At 47.4% G+C, this 19,021-nt stretch overlaps 1 protein-coding gene across 2 annotated transcripts in view; it reads left to right on the top strand.

Moving 5' to 3' along the window:
* Window positions 1-19,021, top strand: part of LOC133358673 (glutamine-rich protein 2-like) — a 64,684-nt gene that overhangs the window by 28,223 nt on the left and 17,440 nt on the right. For both annotated transcript variants that reach the window (XM_061577090.1, XM_061577089.1), the window contains exons 4-11: window positions 1,149-1,265; window positions 7,582-7,702; window positions 9,920-10,005; window positions 12,179-12,259; window positions 13,353-13,427; window positions 14,123-14,287; window positions 16,493-16,611; window positions 17,707-17,772. In XM_061577090.1, coding sequence (XP_061433074.1) covers window positions 1,149-1,265; window positions 7,582-7,702; window positions 9,920-10,005; window positions 12,179-12,259; window positions 13,353-13,427; window positions 14,123-14,287; window positions 16,493-16,611; window positions 17,707-17,772 — 830 coding nt within the window. The remainder of the gene's footprint in view (window positions 1-1,148; window positions 1,266-7,581; window positions 7,703-9,919; window positions 10,006-12,178; window positions 12,260-13,352; window positions 13,428-14,122; window positions 14,288-16,492; window positions 16,612-17,706; window positions 17,773-19,021) is intronic.

Below are 19,021 nucleotides of genomic sequence, written 5' to 3'. Positions count from 1 at the left end.
GGGTGAGTGAGTGGGTGAGTGAGTGGGTGAGCTGGTGACTGAGTGGGTGAGTGGGTGGGTGGGTGAGTGAGTGAGTGAGTGGGTGAGTGAGTGGATTAATGAGTGAGTGGGTGAGTGGGTGAGTGAGTGGGTGGGTGAGTGGGTGAGTGAGTGAGTGGGTGAGTGGGTGGGTGAGTGGGTGAGCTGGTGAGTGAGTGGATTAATGAGTGGGTGAGTGAGTGGGTGAGTGAGTGGGTGAGTGGGTGAGTGAGTGGGTGAGTGAGTGGGTGAATGAGTGGGTGAGCTGGTGACTGAGTGGGTGAGTGGGTGGGTGGGTGGGTGAGTGAGTGAGTGAGTGGGTGAGCGAGTGGATTAATGAGTGAGTGGGTGAGTGGGTGAGTGAGTGTGTGGGTGAGTGGGTGAGTGAGTGAGTGGGTGAGTGGGTGGGTGAGTGGGTGAGCTGGTGAGTGAGTGGATTAATGAGTGGGTGAGTGAGTGGGTGAGTGAGTGGGTGAGTGAGTGGGTGAGTGAGTGGGTGAGCTAGTGACTGAGTGGGTGAGTGGGTGGGTGGGTGAGTGAGTGAGTGAGTGGGTGAGTGAGTGGATTAATGAGTGAGTGGGTGAGTGGGTGAGTGAGTGTGTGGGTGAGTGGGTGAGTGAGTGAGTGGGTGAGTGGGTGGGTGAGTGGGTGAGCTGGTGAGTGAGTGGATTAATGAGTGGGTGAGTGAGTGGGTGAGTGGGTGAGTGAGTGGGTGAGTGAGTGGGTGAGCTGGTGACTGAGTGGGTGAGTGGGTGGGTGGGTGAGTGAGTGAGTGGGTGAGTGAGTCGATTAATGAGTGAGTGGGTGAGTGGGTGAGTGAGTGTGTGGGTGAGTGGGTGAGTGAGTGAGTGGGTGAGTGGGTGGGTGAGTGGGTGAGCTGGTGAGTGAGTGGATTAATGAGTGGGTGAGTGAGTGGGTGAGTGGGTGAGTGAGTGGGTAAGTTGGTGGGTGAGTTGGTGAGTGAGTGTATGGGTGAGTGAGGGTGTGGATGAGCGAGTGTGTGGTTGAGTAAGCGAGTGATGGTAGTAGTGGTGGTGGTGTGTGGTAGTAGTGTGTGGTGGTGTGTGGTGGTAGTAGTGGTGGTGTGTGGTGTGTAGTACTAGTGGTGGTGACCGTGGCCATCTGTGCAGGAGCAGTCTGCCCGCTGGCTGGGCGCCTTCCCGCAGGGCGCCGGGTCGCTGGTCACGTGGCCCCGCCTGCTGGCCGCTCTGCGCGGGGAGGACAGCGGAGCGAGCCACGAGCTGCAGGTGTGGGGAGTGTGGAGAGGGTGTGTGTGTCTGTGTGTGTGTGTAGTGTGTGTGTGTCTGTGTGTGTGTAGTGTGTGTGTAGTGTGTGGTGTGTGTGTGTATGTGTGTGTGTGTCTGTGTGTGTGTGTAGTGTGTGTGTGTAGTGTGTGTGTGGGGAGTGTGGAGAGGGTGTGTGTGTCTGTGTGTGTGTGTAGTGTGTGTGTGTCTGTGTGTGTGTCTGTGTGTGGTGTGTGTGTATGTGTGGTGTGTGTGTGTGGGGAGTGTGGAGAGGGTGTGTGTGTCTGTGTGTGTGTAGTGTGTGTGTGTCTGTGTGTGTGTCTGTGTGTGTAGTGTATGGTGTGTGTGTGTATGTGTGTGTGTGTCTGTGTGTGTGTGTAGTGTGTGTGTGTAGTGTGTGTGTGTAGTGTGTGTGTCTGTGTGTGTGGGGAGTGTGGAGAGGGTGTGTGTGTGTCTGTGTGTGTGTAGTGTGGTGTGTGTGTCTGTGTGTGTGTGTAGTGTGTGTGTCTGTGTGTGTGTGTAGTGTGTGTGTAGTGTGTGGTGTATGTGTGTGTGTGTCTGTGTGTGTGTGTCTGTGTGTGTGTGTGGTGTGTGTAGAGAGGGTGTGTGTCTGTGTGTGGTGTGTGTGTGTGTAGTGTGGTGTGTGTGTGTGTGGGGAGTGTGGAGAGGGTGTGTGTGTCTGTGTGTGTGTAGTGTGGTGTGTGTGTGTGGAGAGGGTGTGTGTCTGTGTGTGGTGTGTGTGTGTGTATGTGTGGTGTGTGTGTGTGGGGAGTGTGGAGAGGGTGTGTGTGTCTGTGTGTGTGTAGTGTGTGTGTGGTGTGTGTGGAGAGGGTGTGTGTCTGTGTGTGGTGTGTGTGTGTGTATGTGTGGTGTGTGTGTGTGGGGAGTGTGGAGAGGGTGTGTGTGTCTGTGTGTGTATAGTGTGGTGTGTGTGTCTGTGTGTGTGTCTGTGTGTGGTGTGTGTGTGTATGTGTGGTGTGTGTGTGGGGAGTGTGGAGAGGGTGTGTGTGTCTGTGTGTGTGTAGTGTGGTGTGTGTGTCTGTGTGTGTGTCTGTGTGTGTAGTGTGTGTGTGTATGTGTGTGTGTCTGTGTGTGGGGAGTGTGGAGAGGGTGTGTGTGTCTGTGTGTGTGTGTGGTGTGTGTGTGTAGTGTGTGTGTGTCTGTGTGTAGTGTGGTGTGTGTTGTGTGTGTGTGGTGTGTGTGTGTGTGGTGTGTGTGGTGTGTGTGTGTTGTGTGTGGTGTGTGTGTGGCGTGTGTGTGTGGTATGTGTGTGTTGTGTGTGGTGTGTGTGTGGCGTGTGTGTGTGTGGTGTGTGTGTGTGGTGTGTGGAGAGGGTGTGTGTGTGTGGTGTGTGTGTGTGGTGTGTGTGTGTGGTGTGTGTGGTGTGTGGTGTGTGTTGTGTGTGGTGTGTGTTTTGTGTGGTGTGTGTGTTGTGTGTGTGTGGTGTGTGTGGGGTGTGTGTGTTGTGTGTGTGTGTGTGGTGTGTGTGGGGTGTGTGTGTTGTGTGTGGTGTGTGTCTGTGTGGTGTGTGTGTGTGGTGTGTGTGTGTGTGGTGTGTGTGTGTGGTGTGTGTGGTGTGTGTGTGTAGTGTGGTGTGTGTGTGTGGTGTGTGTGGTGTCTGGTGTGTGTGTGTTGTGTGTGTGTGTGGTGTGTGTGGTGTGTGTGTGTGGTTTGTGTGTGGTGTGTGTTGTGTGTAGTGTGGTGTGTGTGTGTGGTGTGTGTGGTGTCTGGTGTGTGTGTGGTGTGTGTGTGTGTGTGGCGTGTGTGGTGTGTGTGTGTGGTGTGTGTGTGTGGTTTGTGTGTGTGTAGTGTGTGTGTGTTGTGTGTGTGTGGTGTGTGTGTGTGTTGTGGGGATTTGTGTAAGTGTGTATGAGTGTGCACCTAGCCTGGCACAGTAGGGGGGTACAGCTGGTGATACATCTACCAGTGGTCATCTCAGTCGGCCGACCCATGGCACCTGCTGGGTCTGTCTCGTGACCTCCTGCACCTAGCCTGGCACAGCAACAGCAGAAGCAGCGTCAGTAGAACTCTCCTCTCGAACCACCGCGTTACAGAACCCACGGGTGTGCATGCTTGTTCTTCCTTGTTGTTGTTGTCATTGTAGTTGTTGTGGTTGTTTTCGTTGTTGTTGTCGTTGTAGTTGTTGTCATCATTGTTGTTGTTGTCATCATCGTTGTTGTTGTCATCATTGTTGTCGTTGTCGTCATTGTTGTTGTCGTCATTGTTGTTGTCATCATTGTTGTAGTCATCATTGTCGTTGTTGTCATTGTTGTTGTCGTCATTGTTGTAGTCATCATTGTCGTTGTTGTCATTGTTGTTGTCGTCATTGTTGTTGTCATCATTGTTGTTGTCATCATTGTCGTTGTTGTCATTGTTGTTGTCGTCATTGTCGTTGTCATCATTGTTGTTGTCGTCATTGTTGTTGTCGTCATTGTTGTTGTCGTCATTGTTGTTGTCATCATTGTCGTTGTCATCATTGTTGTTGTCATCATTGTTGTTGTCGTCATTGTTGTTGTCGTCATTGTTGTTGTCGTCATTGTTGTTGTCGTCATTGTCGTTGTCATCATTGTTGTTGTCATCATTGTCGTTGTCATCATTGTTGTTGTCATCATTGTTGTAGTCATCATTGTTGTTGTCATCATTGTTGTTGTCGTCATTGTTGTTGTCGTCATTGTTGTTGTCATCATTGTTGTTGTCGTCATTGTTGTTGTCGTCATTGTTGTTGTCGTCATTGTTGTTGTCGTCATTGTTGTTGTCATCATTGTTGTTGTCATCATTGTCGTTGTCATCATTGTTGTTGTCGTCATTGTTGTTGTCATCATTGTTGTAGTCATCATTGTTGTTGTCATCATTGTTGTTGTCGTCATTGTTGTTGTCGTCATTGTTGTTGTCATCATTGTTGTTGTCGTCATTGTTGTTGTCATCATTGTTGTTGTCGTCATTGTTGTTGTCATCATTGTCGTTGTCGTCATTGTTGTTGTCGTCATTGTTGTTGTCATCATTGTCGTTGTTGTCATTGTTGTTGTCGTCATTGTTGTTGTCATCATTGTTGTTGTCGTCATTGTTGTTGTCGTCATTGTTGTAGTCATCATTGTTGTTGTCATCATTGTTGTTGTCATCATTGTTGTTGTCATCATTGTTGTTGTCATCATTGTTGTTGTCATCATTGTTGTTGTCATCATTGTTGTTGTCATCATTGTCGTTGTCATCATTGTTGTTGTCATCATTGTCGTTGTCGTCATTGTTGTTGTCATCATTGTTGTTGTCATCATTGTTGTTGTCATCATTGTTGTTGTCATCATTGTTGTTGTCATCATTGTCGTTGTCATCATTGTTGTTGTCATCATTGTTGTTGTCATCATTGTTGTTGTCATCATTGTTGTTGTCATCATTGTTGTTGTCATCATTGTTGTAGTCATCATTGTTGTTGTCATCATTGTTGTTGTCATCATTGTTGTTGTCATCATTGTTGTTGTCATCATTGTCGTTGTCATCATTGTCGTTGTCGTCATTGTTGTTGTCATCATTGTTGTTGTCATCATTGTTGTTGTCATCATTGTTGTTGTCATCATTGTTGTTGTCATCATTGTCGTTGTCGTCATTGTTGTTGTCATCATTGTTGTTGTCATCATTGTTGTTGTCATCATTGTTGTTGTCGTCATTGTTGTTGTCATCATTGTTGTTGTCGTCATTGTTGTTGTCGTCATTGTTGTTGTCGTCATTGTTGTTGTCGTCATTGTTGTTGTCATCATTGTTGTTGTCATCATTGTTGTTGTCGTCATTGTTGTTGTCATCATTGTTGTTGTCGTCATTGTCGTTGTCGTCATTGTTGTTGTCATCATTGTTGTTGTCATCATTGTTGTTGTCATCATTGTCGTTGTCGTCATTGTTGTTGTCGTCATTGTTGTAGTCATCATTGTTGTTGTCGTCATTGTTGTTGTCATCATTGTTGTTGTCATCATTGTTGTTGTCGTCATTGTTGTTGTCGTCATTGTTGTAGTCATCATTGTCGTTGTCGTCATTGTTGTTGTCATCATTGTTGTTGTCATCATTGTTGTTGTCATCATTGTTGTTGTCATCATTGTTGTTGTCGTCATTGTTGTAGTCATCATTGTTGTTGTCGTCATTGTTGTTGTCATCATTGTCGTTGTCGTCATTGTTGTTGTCGTCATTGTTGTTGTCATCATTGTTGTTGTCGTCATTGTTGTAGTCATCATTGTCGTTGTCGTCATTGTTGTTGTCGTCATTGTTGTAGTCATCATTGTTGTTGTCGTCATTGTTGTTGTCGTCATTGTTGTTGTCATCATTGTTGTAGTCATCATTGTTGTAGTCATCATTGTTGTTGTCGTCATTGTTGTTGTCATCATTGTTGTTGTCATCATTGTCGTTGTTGTCATTGTTGTTGTCGTCATTGTTGTTGTCATCATTGTTGTTGTTGTCATTGTTGTTGTCGTCATTGTTGTAGTCATCATTGTTGTTGTCGTCATTGTTGTTGTCGTCATTGTTGTTGTCATCATTGTTGTTGTCATCATTGTTGTTGTTGTCATTGTTGTTGTCATCATTGTTGTAGTCATCATTGTCGTTGTCGTCATTGTTGTTGTCATCATTGTTGTAGTCATCATTGTTGTTGTTGTCATTGTTGTTGTCGTCATTGTTGTTGTCATCATTGTTGTTGTTGTCATTGTTGTTGTCGTCATTGTTGTAGTCATCATTGTTGTTGTCGTCATTGTTGTTGTCGTCATTGTTGTTGTCATCATTGTCGTTGTTGTCATTGTTGTTGTCATCATTGTCGTTGTCGTCATTGTTGTTGTCATCATTGTCGTTGTCGTCATTGTCGTTGTTGTCATTGTTGTTGTCATCATTGTTGTTGTCATCATTGTTGTTGTCATCATTGTTGTTGTCATCATTGTTGTTGTCATCATTGTTGTTGTCGTCATTGTTGTTGTCATCATTGTCGTTGTCGTCATTGTCGTTGTTGTCATTGTTGTTGTCATCATTGTTGTTGTCATCATTGTTGTTGTCGTCATTGTCGTTGTCATCATTGTTGTTGTCATCATTGTCGTTGTTGTCATTGTTGTTGTCATCATTGTTGTTGTCATCATTGTTGTTGTCATCATTGTTGTTGTCGTCATTGTTGTTGTCATCATTGTTGTTGTCATCATTGTCGTTGTTGTCATTGTTGTTGTCGTCATTGTTGTAGTCATCATTGTCGTTGTTGTTATTGTCGTTGTCGTCATTGTTGTTGTCATCATTGTCGTTGTTGTCATTGTTGTTGTCATCATTGTTGTTGTCATCATTGTTGTTGTCGTCATTGTTGTTGTCGTCATTGTTGTTGTCGTCATTGTTGTTGTCATCATTGTTGTAGTCATCATTGTTGTTGTCATCATTGTCGTTGTTGTCATTGTTGTTGTCGTCATTGTTGTTGTCATCATTGTCGTTGTCGTCATTGTTGTTGTCGTCATTGTTGTTGTCATCATTGTCGTTGTCGTCATTGTTGTTGTCATCATTGTTGTTGTCGTCATTGTTGTTGTCATCATTGTTGTTGTCGTCATTGTTGTTGTCGTCATTGTTGTTGTCGTCATTGTTGTTGTCATCATTGTCGTTGTCATCATTGTCGTTGTTGTCATTGTTGTTGTCGTCATTGTTGTTGTCATCATTGTCGTTGTCGTCATTGTTGTTGTCGTCATTGTTGTTGTCATCATTGTCGTTGTTGTCATTGTTGTTGTCGTCATTGTTGTTGTCATCATTGTCGTTGTTGTCATTGTTGTTGTTGTCATCGTTGTTGTTGTCATCATTGTCGTTGTCATTGTAGTTGTTGCTGCTGTTTTCATCATCGTTGTTGTTGTCGTTGTCATTGTTGTTGTTGTCATCATCGTTGTTGTTGTCGTTGTCATCGTTGTTGTCATCATCGTTGTTGTTGTCGTTGTCATCGTTGTTGTTGTCATCGTTGTTGTTGTCGTTGTCATCGTTGTTGTTGTCATCATTGTTGTTGTTGCCGTTGTCATCGTTGTTGTTGTCATCATTGTTGTTGTTGCCGTTGTCATCATTGTTGTTGTCATCATTGTTGTTGTTGCCGTTGTCATCATTGTTGTTGTCATCATTGTTGTTGTTGTCATCATTGTTGTTGTTGCCGTTGTCATCATTGTTGTTGTCATCATTGTTGTTGTTGTCATCATTGTTGTTGTTGCCGTTGTCATCATTGTTGTTGTCATCATTGTTGTTGTCGCCGTTGTCATCATTGTTGTTGTTGTTATCATTGTTGTTGTTGTCATCATTGTTGTTGTCATCATCGTTGTTGTTGTTGTTGTCGCCGGCCTAGACGGAGCGAGAGGGAGCGACGGATCCGCCCGCCGAGGTGGCGCTGCTCACGATCGGACGTCTCCCAGCCCGGCAGCAGCAGGCGGAGGCACGCATCGGAGTTCTGGAGCAGATGCTGCATGGTGAGTGAATTAGAGAGTGAATAAGAGAGTGAGTTAGAGAGTGAATGAATTATAGAGTGAGTTAGAGAGTGAGTTAGAGAGTGAGTGAATTATAGAGTGAATGAGAGAGCGAGTGAGAGAGTGAATGATAGAGTGAGTTAGAGAGTGAATTAGAGAGTGAATAAGAGAGTGAGTTAGAGAGTGAATGAATTATAGAGTGAGTTAGAGAGTGAGTTAGAGAGTGAGTGAATTATAGAGTGAGTTAGAGAGTGAGTTAGAGAGTGAGTTAGAGAGTGAGTTAGAGAGTGAGTTAGAGAGTGAGTTAGAGAGTGAGTTAGAGAGTGAGTTAGAGAGTGAGTTAGAGAATGAGTTAGAGACTGAGTTAGAGAGTGAGTTAGAGAGTGAGTTAGAGAGTGAGTGAGAGAGTGAATTAGAGAGTGAGTTAGAGAGTGAGTTAGAGAGTGAGTGAATTATAGAGTGAGTTAGAGAGTGAGTTAGAGAGTGAGTTAGAGAGTGAATAAATTATAAAGTGAATTAGAGAGTGAGTTAGAGAGTGAGTTAGAGAGTGAGTTAGAGAGTGAATTAGAGAGTGAATGAGAGAGTGAGTTAGAGAGTGAGCTAGAGAGTGAATTAGAGAGTGAGTTAGAGAGTGAGTTAGAGAGTGAGTTAGAGAGTGAGTTAGAGAGTGAATTAGAGAGTGAGTTAGAGAGTGAGTTAGAGAGTGAGTTAGAGAGTGAGTTAGAGAATGAGTTAGAGACTGAGTTAGAGAGTGAGTTAGAGAGTGAGTTAGAGAGTGAGTGAGAGAGTGGGTTAGAGAGTGAGTTAGAGAGTGAGTTAGAGAGTGAGTTAGAGAGTGAGTGAGAGAGTGGGTTAGAGAGTGAGTTAGAGAGTGAGTTAGAGAGTGAGTTAGAGAGTGAGTTAGAGAGTGAGTTAGAGAGTGAATAAATTATAAAGTGAGTTAGAGAGTGAGTTAGAGAGTGAGTTAGAGAGTGAGTTAGAGAGTGAGTTAGAGAGTGAATTAGAGAGTGAGTTAGAGAGTGAGTTAGAGAGTGAGTTAGAGAGTGAGTTAGAGAGTGAGTTAGAGAATGAGTTAGAGACTGAGTTAGAGAGTGAGTTAGAGAGTGAGTTAGAGAGTGAGTGAGAGAGTGAATTAGAGAGTGAGTTAGAGAGTGAGTTAGAGAGTGAGTGAATTATAGAGTGAGTTATAGAGTGAGTTAGAGAGTGAATAAATTATAAAGTGAGTTAGAGAGTGAGTTAGAGAGTGAGTTAGAGAGTGAGTTAGAGAGTGAATTAGAGAGTGAGTTAGAGAGTGAGTTAGAGAGTGAGTTAGAGAGTGAGTTAGAGAATGAGTTAGAGACTGAGTTAGAGAGTGAGTTAGAGAGTGAGTTAGAGAGTGAGTGAGAGAGTGGGTTAGAGAGTGAGTTAGAGAGTGAGTTAGAGAGTGAGTTAGAGAGTGAGTTAGAAAGTGAGTTAGAGAGTGAGTTAGAGAGTGAGTGAGAGAGTGTGTTAGAGAGTGAGTTAGAGAGTGAGTTAGAGAGTGAGTGAGAGAGTGTGTTAGAGAGTGAGTGAGAGAGTGTGTTAGAGAGTGAGTTAGAGAGTGGGTTAGAGAGTGAGTTAGAGAGTGAGTTAGAGAGTGAGTTAGAGAGTGAGTTAGAGAGTGGGTTAGAGAGTGAGTTAGAGAGTGAGTTAGAGAGTGAGTTAGAGAGTGAGTTAGAGACTGAGTTAGAGAGTGAGTTAGAGAGTGAGTGAGAGAGTGTGTTAGAGAGTGAGTTCACTTGCTTGCGTGCTTGCTTGCTTACGACCGTGCAAATCTTTCGGTCGTTTTTTAACCCACTTCCCGTGATCCAATCGAGCTGACATTTTGCACACAGACTCGTTGTGTGTGACAATTTATTTTCGTGAAAATTTTTACACTTTTTAGGTAAAAATAAATAATATTGAATTACCAATTGCTTAATGGTGGCGGGCAATCATCTGACCCATAGGTGGCAGCCATCTCAAGCCAGAGGACGAGAGGACTCTAGCCGCCACGCATATAAAGGATTTATAGTGAAAAACTTTGTTTTTACGGGTTAATTTTTTTTCTATACCCACGTGACTTTACCGAAAGAACCAAGAAGATGAATCCCTGCGGTCACGAAAGCTTCAAATCGAGATTGAGTTTTACCTTTGTCAAATTAAGAAGTGAATTTGAAACTTGAGCCCCCACCAACCCCTCCTCCATCCATCTCGTTTCAGAACCCCGCTCGGAGCTGACTCATCTAGTTGCGGAGGTGGCACGGCTGCGTCAGCGCGTGGAGCGCGACTCCACGAGCCGATCCCAGGTAGCCCCCCGCCGCCACCACCACCGCCGTGGCCCCCCTCAAACCACCCCCCCCCCTTTGCCTTGAACCCCCACCACCATTGGCCCCCCAATCACCCCCGCAAGCATGAACCATCGTCACGCAAACTCCGGTCGTCGCAGCAGCGGCAGATTTTGGCTTTCAGATGCGATGTGCACTACACTATACACTATACTATACACTACACTATACACTATACTATACACTACACTATACACTACACTACTATACACTACACTACTATACACTACTATACACTACACTATACACTACACTACTATACACTACACTATACACTACACAATACACTACACTACTATACACTACTATACACTACACTATACACTACACTACTATACACTACACTATACACTACACTATACACTACATTATAGACTACACTACTATACACTACACTATACACTACTATGCACTACACTATACACTACACTATACACTACACTATACACTACACTACACTATACACTACACTATACACTACACTATACACTATACTATACACGACACTATACACTACACTACTATACACTACACTACTATACACTACTATACACTACACTATACACTACACTACTATACACTACACTATACACTACACAATACACTACACTACTATACACTACTATACACTACACTATACACTACACTACTATACTCTACACTATACACTACACTATACACTACATTATAGACTACACTACTATACACTACACTATACACTACTATACACTACACTATACACTACACTATACACTACACTATACACTACACTACACTATACACTACACTATACACTACACTATACACTACACTATACACTACTATACACTACACTATACACTACTATACACTACTATACACTACACTATACACTACACTATACACTACACTACTATACACTACACTATACACTACACTACGCACTACACTATACACTACACTATACACTACACTACTATACACTACACTATACACTACACTACACACCACACTATACACTACACTACTATACAATACACTATACACTACACTACACACTACACTATACACTACACTATACACTACACTACTATACACTACACTACTATACACTACACTACACACTACACTATACACTACACTACTATACACTACACTACACACTACACTATACACTACACTATACACTACACTACTATACACTACACTATACACTACACTATACACTACACTACTATACACTACACTATACACTACACTATACACTACACTATACACTACACTACACACTACACTACACACTATACACTACACACTACACTACACTATACACTACAATACTATACACCACACTATACACTACTATACACCACACTATACACTACACTATACACTACACTATACACTAATACACTACACTATACACTACACTACACACTAGTGCTGTACTAGTGACGAATTGGCCACGTTCTCTTTACGCGACAACCCTCACTAGTTCGCCGTGTCAGCTGGTGGCGGCTACTAACGACACATTTTACAAACTCACGCGATCCAACCCCAACAACAAACCCCTCAATCATGGATGACATTGATCGCTGCTACTGTAGTGACATAAGAAGGGAGGGGTTGCTAGGAGCTGTGGGACCCTTGGCGCCAGACGTTGGGTTCCCAGGCGAGTCAGACGCTTAAGCCCCTTGGTGCCACCAACAGGGGGGGCTGTGTGTGCTCTGTGGGATATCTGGGGGCGCACACAACCCCACCCCTCGTTGGGGACGAGGCATAAAAGGGCAGCGCCCTGGCCGATCGAGGCCAGTCGTAGCTCAAGACCCAAGACCCAAGACCAGCCATCTGAGGACCCTGGGATGCTGTGAGGGCCAGTGGTGGGACTCTGGAACTCCCGGCTCTACGTCCTTGTGAGGGCGAGTTCCAGAGCGTAGCCAGAGTAGAGTATCTAGGCTGTGTACCTAGGCTGTGTACCTAAGCGGTAACAGAGTATCTGGACTGTTGGAGAGTTGGACTGTTGGAGAGTTGGAGTGTTGGAGTGCTGTTTGATTGTAATAAAGAAGTTACCTCTACAAGTGTCTCCGGAACCCGTTACACTACCACCACCACCACGTGTTGAAGAGCCTGAAACCCCTCTCTGTTCCGTGCGTAGGATGAGTCCGGGCTCCGGGAACTGTCAAGGGAGGTGGCTCGACTCGTGGACGAAGGAGATGCCACTCGCAAGGACATTCAGGTGTTCACTATGAACAACACTTTGTCCTGCTGCGGAGGGAGCTGGTAGGAACACGTTGGGTTGCTCGGTCAATGGCCTGCAAGGTCAACGGCGGCGTGGTGTTTTCCGCAAATATGCCCGACTGTGAGGGCGGGCACAAGCCGGCGTGAGTAGGTTAAACGTTGAGTTTTATAAGGGCACCACGGGGTGACCAGCCCCTCCCCACCCAGCCCCACCCCTCTCACCCCCCACCCAGCCCCACGACCTCCTGCACACCAGGAGAGGTAGTTAACATCTCCGAGCCACCGTGATGATGATGATGAGAGAGAGAGACACGCAAACTCCAAATATACAGCAGCAGGCATCGTCAGGGTCGGGATTGAACCCACGACCTCCTGTGTACCAGGCGAAGTAGTTAACATCTCCTAGCCACCGTGATGATGATGATGAGAGAGAGAGACACGCAAACTCCAAATATACAGCAGCAGGCGTCAGGGTCGGAATTGAACCCACGACCTCCTGTACACCAGGCGAGGTAGTCAACATCTCCGAGCCACCGTGATGATGATGATGAGAGAGACACACACAAACTCCAAATATACAGCAGCAGCAGGCGTCAGGGTCGGAATTGAACCCACGACCTCCTGTACACCAGGCGAGGTAGTTAACATCTCCGAGCCACCGTGATGATGATGATGATAGAGAGAGACACGCAAACTCCGAATATACAGCAGCAGGCGTCAGAGTCGGAATTGAACCCACGACCTCCTGTACACCAGGTGAGGTAGTCAACATCTCCTAGCCACCGTGTGTGCAGCTAACCGCTGCACTACGAACCCGGCGACCCGAGTTCAATTCTCGCTCCAAGACCAACTCCGGTGGCGATTATTTGAACCGGTCCCGGGGCCTCCCCTAGGTCGACTCAGCCTCCAATGAGTACCCCGGTGCGGTGTGTAAACATCGCTACTGGGGGAGACAAAGGCGGCTGGGCGTGATTGTTGGCCACACACCCCCCTCGTGTGCCGTGCCGCTACTCGCTCTGAGCACTTGCCTCAAAAGCCCATTGAAGGCTACACGGGGGATCTTTGCCTGTGTCGTGTGCGCCGACTTGCAGAGCCTGGCGGAGTCTCTGGAGCAGCTGCAGGAGACGAAAGCCGACAGGGTCAAAGTCGACACGGACATCGAAGTGGTAAGCACGCGGCTTGCGTGTTCACCCGGTCAAAAATCACCTCCCCCCCCCAAACCCACTACCACTACCATCACCACGTCGCCTACGCAGACTGTGAGCGCTGTTCGTGAGGCCGCACCAGGGTCGCAAACGGGTACCCGTTTGCGACCCTGGTGCGGCCGGGTACGGGTACGGGTAGGCCGTGAGTCACTGGTGAGTAACCGTTTGTCACTCATTTCCCAACGTCTTGTCTCTTCTCACAATTCAAGTTCCTAGAATCAACCCACCCGCGCCTGCAACATGGCTTCATCCCAGAGGTCGCAATCGGGTACCCGATACCCGTACCCTACACGATACCCGGCTGGGTAAGGGTAGCCGGGTATTGGGTAGGGTGCGGGTAGCCGTTTGCGACCCTGGTTCGCCCGGGTACGGGTTCGGGTAGGCCGTGAGTCACCGGTGAGTAACCGTTTGTCACTCATTTCGGATAGGGTACGGGTACGGGTAGCGTACGGCTACCCATACCCGGCCGGGTACGGGTACGGGTACTCGTTTGCGACCCTGGTACGGCCGGGTACGGGTACGGGTAGGCCGTGAGTCACTGGTGAGTAACCGTTTGTCACTCATTTCGGGTATGGATACGGGTAAGGAATCAAAACCCGTTTGCGACCTCTGTGTGTGGGGGGGTGGCGGCGGCGGTTGGATCTTTGCCATTGCAGAAGGCGGACAAGCACGCGCTGGACGGTAAGGTGAGCTGCTCGCTCTTCTCGGAGGCGACGGGGCGCCTCCACGCGATGATGGACGGCCTCCTGCAGCGAGTGAGCGGCCAGGAGGGCGACTGGCAGCGGCAGACCCAGATGCTCGTGGCCCGCATGGACAGCAAGGTGGGAGGACGAACGACCACACAAACCATCCCCACCCACCCCCATGCGCACAACAGCAACAACTGCTATTCGCGGTGACGTCACCACGACGCTTGTGCCGGGCCATGTGCACCTTGAGGCTACCACGTGAAGTGTCGAACGCCCGCCGGCAGGAGGTCACGAACAACCACACAAACCACCCCCCCACCCCCACGCGCACAACAACAACAACCGCCATTCGCTACTAAGTGGCGGTGTACGTCACCACGACGCTTGTGCCAGGCCATGTGCACCTTAAGGCTGCCACGTGAAGTGTCGAACACCCGCTGGCAGGAGGTCACGAACGACCCCACAAACCACTGCCCCCCCACCCCCACGCGCACAACAACAACAACAACGACAACAACTGCCATTCGCGGTGACGTCACCACGACGCTTGTGCCAGGCCATGTGCACCTTGAGGCTGCCACGTGAAGTGTCGAACGCCTGCTGGCAGGAGGTCACGAACGACCCCACAAACCACTGCCCCCCCACCCCCATGCGCACAACAACAACAACGACAACCGCCATTCACGGTGACGTCACCACGACGCTTGTGCCAGGCCATGTGCACCTTGAGGCTATCACGTGAAGTGTCGAACGCCCGCTGGCAGGAGGTCACGAACGACCTCACAAACCACCCCCAACCCCATGCGCACAACAACAATAACGACAACCGCCATTCGACACTGAGTGGCGGTGACGTCACCACGACGCTTGTGCCAGGCCATGTGCACCTTGAGGCTGCCACGTGAAGTGTCGAACGCCCGCTGGCAGGAGGTAATTTCGATCGGATCATTGGGGTTTATTCGTAAAAAAGTGGCATTTTGCCACCCCCCTCCCCCACTGCCACTGTGTAGTTGTATATTACTACGTGCCAGGGACTCTATGAGATGATAGAACAATAGTCTGAGTCCATAATTGGCAATAAGTAACGGCAAAGCAGTTATAAGTGACTCACATAATTGTGCGCAGTTGCGTGTAGAGTCCTCACGACTTCCCTGAAGGCATCAGCAGCTGCAGCGAGCGCGATGCCGATCACACAACGCGGTTCGAATTCAACCCTCGATCGGTGGCTGCGTCATCGCCGCACACGCGTCGAATAACAAGCAAGGGACAACTCTTTAAATTTCGATTCAAAGCTTTCGTGACTGCAGGGATTCATCTTCTTGGTTCTTTCAGAATGGAAATAATAAAATGATAAAAATAAAACATAATAAACATAATTCTCACGACGTTTCAGAGTCATTCAGACGCTGTCTTCTCGACAGACCTGTTCTTCACCTGAGGACGGCTGCTTGCGTTGTGGCCGAAACGTCGTGATAATTATTTTATAATGCTTTATTTTTATTATTTTATTATTTCCCTTCTACGTGACTTTACCGAAAGAACTAAGAAGAAGATTACAACTATTTTTTTTATACTTTACCAGGTAAGGTCCCACTGAGCTCCGTGTAGCTCTTTTTCAGAAGCGACCCGGCCACAAATGATGGCCCAACGAAGTGGCGGAAGTTTAGAGCGGCCAAATAACTCCGGAGGACCCGGAGAAAAATCCACGCGACCATGGAGAGAGAGACACGCAAACTCCAAATATACAGCAGCAGGCATCGTCAGGGTCGGTATCGAACCCACGACCTCCTGCATACCAGGCGAGGTAGTCAACATCTCCTAGCCACCGTGATGATGATGAGAGAGAGAGAGACACGTAAACTCTAAATATACAGCAGCAGGCGTCAGGGTCGGTATCGAACCCACGACCTCCTGTGCACCAGGCGAGGTAGTCAACATCTCCTAGCCACCGTGATGATGATGAGAGAGAGAGACACGCAAACTCCAAATACACAGCAGCAGGCGTCAGGGTCGGGATCAAACCTCCTGTACACCAGGCGAGGTATTTAACATCTCGCTGGACCCGCTCAATGATTTGACGGATGAGCGAACAATTGAACGAGTGAACTAACAGATGAATGAGTGAACTAGCGATTGAACGAGTGAACTAACAGATGAATGAGTGAACTCACAGACGAACGAGTGAACTAACGGAAGAACGAGTGAACTAACGGAAGAACGAGTGAACTAACGGGCGAACGAGTGAACTAACGGACGAACGGGTGAACTAACGGACGAACGAGTGAACTAACGGACGAACGGGTGAACTAACGGGCGAACACGACGTCCCTGCCGCAGCTGGACCGCATGGAGCTGGACCCGCTGAGACGGGAGCTGGAGGCGCGCTGGCGGGCCGTCAAACGCCGCCTGCAGGACGGCGAGCAGATACAAGCGGACGACGCCGCCGGCTTCCGCAGGTCGGCTGCCCCCCCCCCATCCCTCTCTCTCCCCCCTCCCCCTCTCGGTGTCAGCGGGGTGGGAACGGCAGTGGGGCTGAGACAGAGGTCACAAACGGGTTTTGATTCCTTACCCGTACACGTACCCGGCCGCACCAGGTTCGCAAATGGGTACCCGTACCCGGCCGGATACGGGTACCCGTTCCCTACCCGAAATGAGTGACAAACGGTTACTCACCAGTGACTCACGGCCTACCCGTACCCGGCCGCACCAGGGTCGCAAACGGGTACCCGTACCCGTACCTGGCCGGGTACGGGTAGCCGGGTATCGGGTAGGGTACGGGTATCGGGTACTCGGTTGCGACCTCTGGGCTGAGATGAGACTCAGCGCTGGACTGGCACGGACGGCGATAGTCTGCTGCTGCTCGCTGACTTGGGGGCGTTGCGTGCGAAGCGACTGAACGAAACCATCTTCTTGGTTCTTTCGGTAAAGTCACGTAGAATGGAAATAATAAAATAGTAAAAATAAAACATAATAAAATAATTCTCACGACGTTTCGGCCACAACGCAAGCAGCCGTCCTCAGGTGAAGAACAGGTCTGTCGGAAAGACAGCGTCTGAATGAAACACCACCAAGCTTGGCAGCGTATATTTAAGCTGGGTTGGAGGGGCGAAGAGCGCCTTGACAAATAATTTGCATATCAAGAGGAATTTCGCATATTTATGGGAAATGCAGATATGGGATTAGTACTACTTGTGGAATGCGTAGGAGGTGGGCGGGGGGTTTCAAAGTCATATTTTTCGATTGAAAGCTTTCGTGACTGCAGGGATTCATCTTCTTGGCACTTATCGGTAAAGTCACGTAGAAGGGAAGTAATAAAAGAATAAAAATAAAACATAAAATAATTCTCACGACGTTTCGGCTACAACGCAAGCAGCCGTCCTCAGGTGAAGACTCCCCGACAGACCTGTTCTCCACCTGAGGACGGCTGCTTGCGTTGTGGCCGAAACGTCGTGAGAATTATTTTATTATGTTTTAATATTTTATTACTTCCCTTCTACGTGACTTTACCGAAAGAACCAGGAAGATGAGTCATATTTTTGTTCTACTTGCAGGCAACTGATTGCGCGTTTCCACTGCATCTCGTGTGACCGTCCCCTGGACCTACCCGTGCCCGCCCCGTGAGTTTTGAACATTGAATCCGTTCGGCGCGTTTATCCGCGATGGGTAAAAGAGAAATGACTGGAGCCTTCATCTTCTTATATTGCCTTAATGTCATTCATAGAACGCCTTTGCCAAGGCGCTTTACAGCGATTATAAAATTGTACATAGCGTGGTAATATTTCGATTTAAAGCTTTCGTGACTGCAGGGATTCATCTTCTTGGTTCTTTCGGTAAAGTCACGTAGAAGGGAAGTAATAAAATAATAAAAATAAAACATCACAAAATAATTCTCACGACGTTTCGGCTACAACGCAAGCAGTAGCCGAAACGTCGTGAGAATGATTTTATTTTATTATGTTTTATTTTTATTGTTTTATTACTTCCCTTCTACGTGACTTTACCGACAGAACCAAGAAGATGAGCGTGGTAATCATTTCGAAATGAAAAAATGGGTTAGGGACCGTCCATAAATGACGTCACGCACCTAGGGGGGAGGGGGGGGGTCAGACATTTGTGACGATGTGTGACGAGGGGGGGGTGAGAAATGTGACGTCACATCAAAATGCGCAGCTTTAAATAAATATAGAATTGTTATAACACTAATTGTTACAACACTCTTACAACATCAGAGTGCAGAGGCCACATTAAATACGCACTACAATGACGATAGCTTAAAGCGATTTGAAGCATTTTTATTTTCAAAATGGAAATATGGTTTTGGGGGGTGGGGGGCAGAGCTTTGTTACGTCATATTTTAGGGGAGGCGGGTCTGACTTTTTGTGACGCCGTGTGACGAGGGGGGGGGGGGTCAAAAATCCTCCAAAATCGCGTGACGTCATTTATGGACGGCCCCTTATTCTAAGTGGTGGTGCTTAAGATTCTGAAAAGGGTGAATCCCATTCTTAATTTTTTTCCCATCATTTTGATATCGGCTAAAGAATGGTCCCTTTCCACGTGGTTTATCCCTGTCGTGCAAACCGCATCACACATCCATTCAAATCCCAGAGCTCTCTATCTCACTCAGAGCTCAAGGGTCCAGACCTTATATTAGACACTGTTGGGTATGGCCTGAGATAGCAAGACCCACTCACCCACGCACTCACTCACCCACTCACTCACTCACCCATTCACCCACTCACCCACTCACTCGCCCACTCACCCACGCACCCACTCACCCACTCACTCACTCACTCACCCACCCACTCACCCACTCACTAACTCACCCATTCACTCACTCACTCACTCACCCACCCACCCACTCACCCA

The sequence above is a fragment of the Lethenteron reissneri genome, chromosome 63 (assembly GCF_015708825.2).
Source record: "Lethenteron reissneri isolate LAM-NWPU_2019-01 chromosome 63, ASM1570882v1, whole genome shotgun sequence".
Classification (NCBI taxonomy): domain Eukaryota; kingdom Metazoa; phylum Chordata; class Hyperoartia; order Petromyzontiformes; family Petromyzontidae; genus Lethenteron; species Lethenteron reissneri.
The sequence above is the reverse complement of the archived record's forward strand: the minus strand, read 5'-3'. Positions and strand labels throughout refer to the sequence as shown.